Raw genomic sequence first — 4,475 nt, 5'->3', positions numbered from 1 at the left:
GTCGTGTCTAACAATGACTCGTGTGCTGACCATTCTCTTCAACCTCAGAGATTAGTTGATGTTGCATATTCTCTTCCACATTGGAGATAAGGGAGGTTGTTTTTGACTTCTTATGTCTCAGGGCAAACTTCCAGAGAGGGAGCTGTCTGTCCCAGGTGCTTTTGTCATAGCATGCTTGTGCACGGCCACCTGAGATGGGTTGTTTACAGCATGCTTCTAGGTCTTAGGTCATCTGCATTCATATTATGAGTGACCGACACACATGTAGTTTGAAAGTATTATGGAAGCATACATCATAACATGTATATTATTTTTATTATTTCATTCATCAAAGGGAGTTTTTCTCATGGCAACACTGCGTTAGCTTACCAGCTTATCTAAAACATAATGAAAATGCCCCCACAATGATCCATCTGTAAACACTGTCTGTTTCCAACACTCTGTAAATACTGTGCATCTTTGATTGCTCTGCAGCTCTGACCCTCCGGTTGCAGCTGTGACCCCAACTGTTTTGTCCACATGACCATGGGGAGCAACCAGACGTGGATCTCAGAGGTCACCCTGCTGGGGTTCCGGGTGGACTCAGCACTGGAACATTTCCTCTTTGGGCTCTTCTCTCTGTTCTATGCCTTCACCCTGCTGGGGAACTGGACCATCCTGGGGCTCATTTTTATGGACCCCCGACTGCACACCCCGATGTACTTCTTCCTCTCCCATCTGGCAGTCGTTGACATGTCCTACGCCTCCAACAATGTCCCCAAGATGCTGGCAAACCTTCTGAGCAAGAAAAGGACCATCCTCTTTGTCCCTTGCATAATGCAGACATTGTTATATTTGGCTTTTGCAGGCACAGAGTGTCTAATTTTGGTTGTGATGTCTTACGATAGGTATGTGGCCATCTGCCACCCCCTACGTTACACTGTTTACATGAGCTGGAGGGTGTGCACTGTTTTGGCCATCACTTCCTGGGCATTTAGCTTCCTCCTGGCCCTGGTCCATGTGGTCCTCCTCCTGAAGCTGCCCTTCTGTGGGCCTCATGAGATCAACCACTTTTTCTGTGAACTCCTATCTGTCCTCAAGCTGGCCTGTGCTGACCCCTCCTTCAACCACACGTTCATCTTTGCTACCTGTGTGTTTATCTTAGCAGGACCCCTCTGCCTGGTGCTGCTCTCCTACAGCCGCATCCTCTTTGCCATCCTGAGGATCCAGTCTGGGCAGGGACGCAGAAAGGCCTTCTCCACCTGCTCCTCCCACCTCTGTGTGGTCGGGCTCTTCTTTGGTAGTGCCATTGTCATGTACATGGCCCCCAAATCCAGTCACCCTGAGGAGCAGCAGAAGGTCCTTTTCTTATTCTACAGTCTTTTCAACCCTATGCTGAACCCCCTGATCTACAGCCTGAGGAACGCAGAGGTGAAGGGGGCCCTGAGGAGAGCACTGTGCAAGGAGAGGCCAAGGTGAGGACGTCAAGGAGCCACATGGCAAGGGCTCTGCTGTCGTGGGACATGCACCTGGCATCTGTTACCATGTGCTGGAATAAATGTCACCTTAAAATACAATATTATAGATCAAAACATAAAAGCTGGAACTATCGTGTCTGTAGGAAGATATGCCTTCATGACATCTAAGTGGGCATTCATTCTTAGCGAAGACATAAAAAGCAATATACATCAAGTTTAAAAATGGTACAGTCAACCTTTAAGACTCTGAAGGCCTCATGGTATCTGTCATAACAACCATGCCCTGGCAACAGCAGCCACAGTGTGTAAATGAATGAGTATAGCTGTGTGCCAATAAAGTTTTATTTGCAAACACAAAGTAAGCTGGCCAGATCCGGCCCACAGGGAGCAGTGTGCTGATTATTCTTCTACAACTGGAAGTTAGTCCAGTTCCAGTTGATGCCAACTAAGAGGCCTCCCTGGTGGGCCCCAGAGACCACCCTCTGTGACTAGATCTGTTTAAGGAGAGATACTTGGAGGGCATGTGGAGACCACTCTACAGTGAGTCTGTCCTTCCTTGACAATCCCTAAAATGTGCCATGTCTTAATAGCCTGTGGACCAACACTACCCAAGGCTGCTCCATTATACTTAGGCACTCAGAGCAGGTCCTGCATGCAGTGCACCACTAACCTGAACTTGAGAGCTGAAGAGAAGAGCAACTAAGATTCTGAACGGGAGCATCAGCGATGCATTGGTAACAAGCACTGAGACATTTAGTGCGGGTCCATTTCCTTCAGAAGGATTTATCAGGATCTTTGTTTCACTTCTATTATTGTTTAAAATTTTGTAGCAGCTTTATTAGAAGCACTTTATACCTTTATGCTGAAATCATCTTAGCTTTAATGATCTGTTCAGAGAGACACTAACTCAGCCTGCATTAGCCAAAGTGGCATTCCTGACCACCATCTGCAAGTAGATAGTAACTTTGCCAGGAAACATCCTCACTGCCTACACCTGAGGATAGGTTGGAGTTCTTGTGATAGATCAATGTTCCCATGTGAAGGATGGAGTTTTGCAGACAGCTAGCTCCAGGGAATTTGGAAGCAGAGAATTTCTCTGAAGTTCAGAGCCAAATTACCTCACGTCCAGTAACAACACATCATTTCAAGTCTGTCTGGGTTTCCGGTGGGTACTACCATGTGTTATCATTTTATCCTCCCGTTCTGGTTCTCCAGAGCCCATTTAAAAATGAATATGCTCATTTCCAGCCTCAATACTCTGCACTACAACTTCCTTTCCATTTTGAGCTGTGTCCTGGCAGCAAAATATTCCACTGATTTTTCTGCAATATTTGATTTGAAATATCTTTTTGGCATCTTGTTACAAGAATATGGGCATTTCCAGCTATCACCTATCTTGTTCAAAACATAGATAAGGAGAATGAAGAAATTTGAAAATGCAAAATCAGTTTTTAATCATAAACTTCAAGTTCATGATATGATTAGAACCTAATCTTTAAAAGAAAAAAAAAAGGGAAATCACAAAAATGCATTCATTTTAGACTTTTTGCTTGTCAAATGGGACTTTGACAAAGTCAAAATAGTAAATGTCTGGCAAAATAGTAAATGTTTTCAAATTATAAAGCAAATTTCTGAAATGTCCTGCTGACTACTCTCATACTTCTCCAGTGTTTCTTTGGTGTCTATTTTATTGCACTGGTATTATTTTTACTGGGAGCTCTGGCAGCATAGTGCCTAAGGCATTTTACTGCTAACCAGGAGGCTGGTGGTTCAAACCCACCAGCAACTTCTCAGAAGGAAGGTTAGGCAATCTATTTCCTTAGAGATATCGCCTCGGAAACCCAAGGAGGGGTCGCTATGATTTGGATCCGACTTGATGGCTGTGAGTTTGGTTTTTGGTTTGGCTTACTTTTATTCCATCCTTCTATTTTCTTTGGGTTTGTTCTTTTACTAATTTCTATATTGAACAATTAGCTCATTACTTACTATGAAAGCTTCCTTCTTTACTTATATTCAGTCTACATTGTTTTTCATTTTTTACTTGCTCTCTTTGGTAGCTGTTATTTATAAACTTTAAAACTTCCTGGGTTTTGAACTCTTTCGACATTGGTACTTCTTCCACCATCAATAACTTTCAAGTTTTACTTTGTATTTTCTATATAGATCCTGTCTTTCTCACTTTTGAGAAAATCACTTCACCTAATCTTCTTGCCTTACCTGTCTCATTGCGTTGATTTTGTTTTCCCTTTAATTATGCCATTTCTGTGATCCTTATTTTAACCATAAAGTGTTAAATTTGACCTAATACTTCCACTAGCTCCTTTTCTATGGTGTCTTGTCATTGGTGATATGCCAATACATCTTTGACTCTTTCAGTCTATTTATTATGCTTATTTTTAAATCTTACTCCATCTGTTCAAGTCTATACGCTTCCACGAGGCTGACTGCAATCCACCCAGTGGTTTTTCCTTTGGAACAGTGATGTCTCTCTGCAGTTTGGTCATGTAGGCCTGTAGCTGACGTCCCATGGAGATGCTGGCTAACCTCTTGGTTACTAGTGTGAGAGAAGGGCTAGCAGCCAGACGGGAGCTCAGGTGAGCCTGGTGAGGTCAAGGAATGTTGGCGGGAAACAAACTGTGAGGCTGAAATTCCCAGAAATCAGTAAAACACAGCTCATCCATCGCCACACACCATAGTCCTCCTCTGACCAGGCAACCACCCTCCACTCCTGAGATGCAGCATCAGGAAGAGCCAGGTTTGAACTGTGATCCTCCAGCACTGGGCCTGGAGTGACAGAGTGGGAAAGAGACAGCCCATGGCCACACAGCCCCATCTGTCTGTGGGATCCTCCTCCGAGCACATTCCTGAATGCCAGACTTTGCTCCTGGGCACTGCCCACCACGTTCTGAGCGGTCGCTGGATGTAGAGAAGGGCAGGGCAGAGGCCCCAGGAACAGAATAGCTGCATGCAGGGTCACTGTCCAGCACAGGCGCACCCCCCTCAATCTTGTGCTCTGGA

The 4,475-nt window shown here is 44.6% G+C and overlaps 1 protein-coding gene across 1 annotated transcript; it reads left to right on the top strand.

Moving 5' to 3' along the window:
- The first annotated feature begins 525 nt into the window (after window positions 1–525).
- LOC103209835 (olfactory receptor 2A5-like) lies at window positions 526–1,458 on the top strand. The gene has a single exon (XM_007955729.1). The coding sequence runs from the start codon at window positions 526–528 to the stop codon at window positions 1,456–1,458; it is 933 nt and encodes a 310-aa protein (XP_007953920.1).
- Window positions 1,459–4,475: the final 3,017 nt, after the last annotated feature.

Source organism: Orycteropus afer, unplaced genomic scaffold (assembly GCF_000298275.1).
Source record: "Orycteropus afer afer isolate SDZICR_OR568_19922 unplaced genomic scaffold, OryAfe1.0 scaffold00536, whole genome shotgun sequence".
Taxonomy (NCBI): Eukaryota; Metazoa; Chordata; class Mammalia; order Tubulidentata; family Orycteropodidae; genus Orycteropus; species Orycteropus afer.
This window is presented reverse-complemented; position numbering and strand designations above follow the sequence as displayed.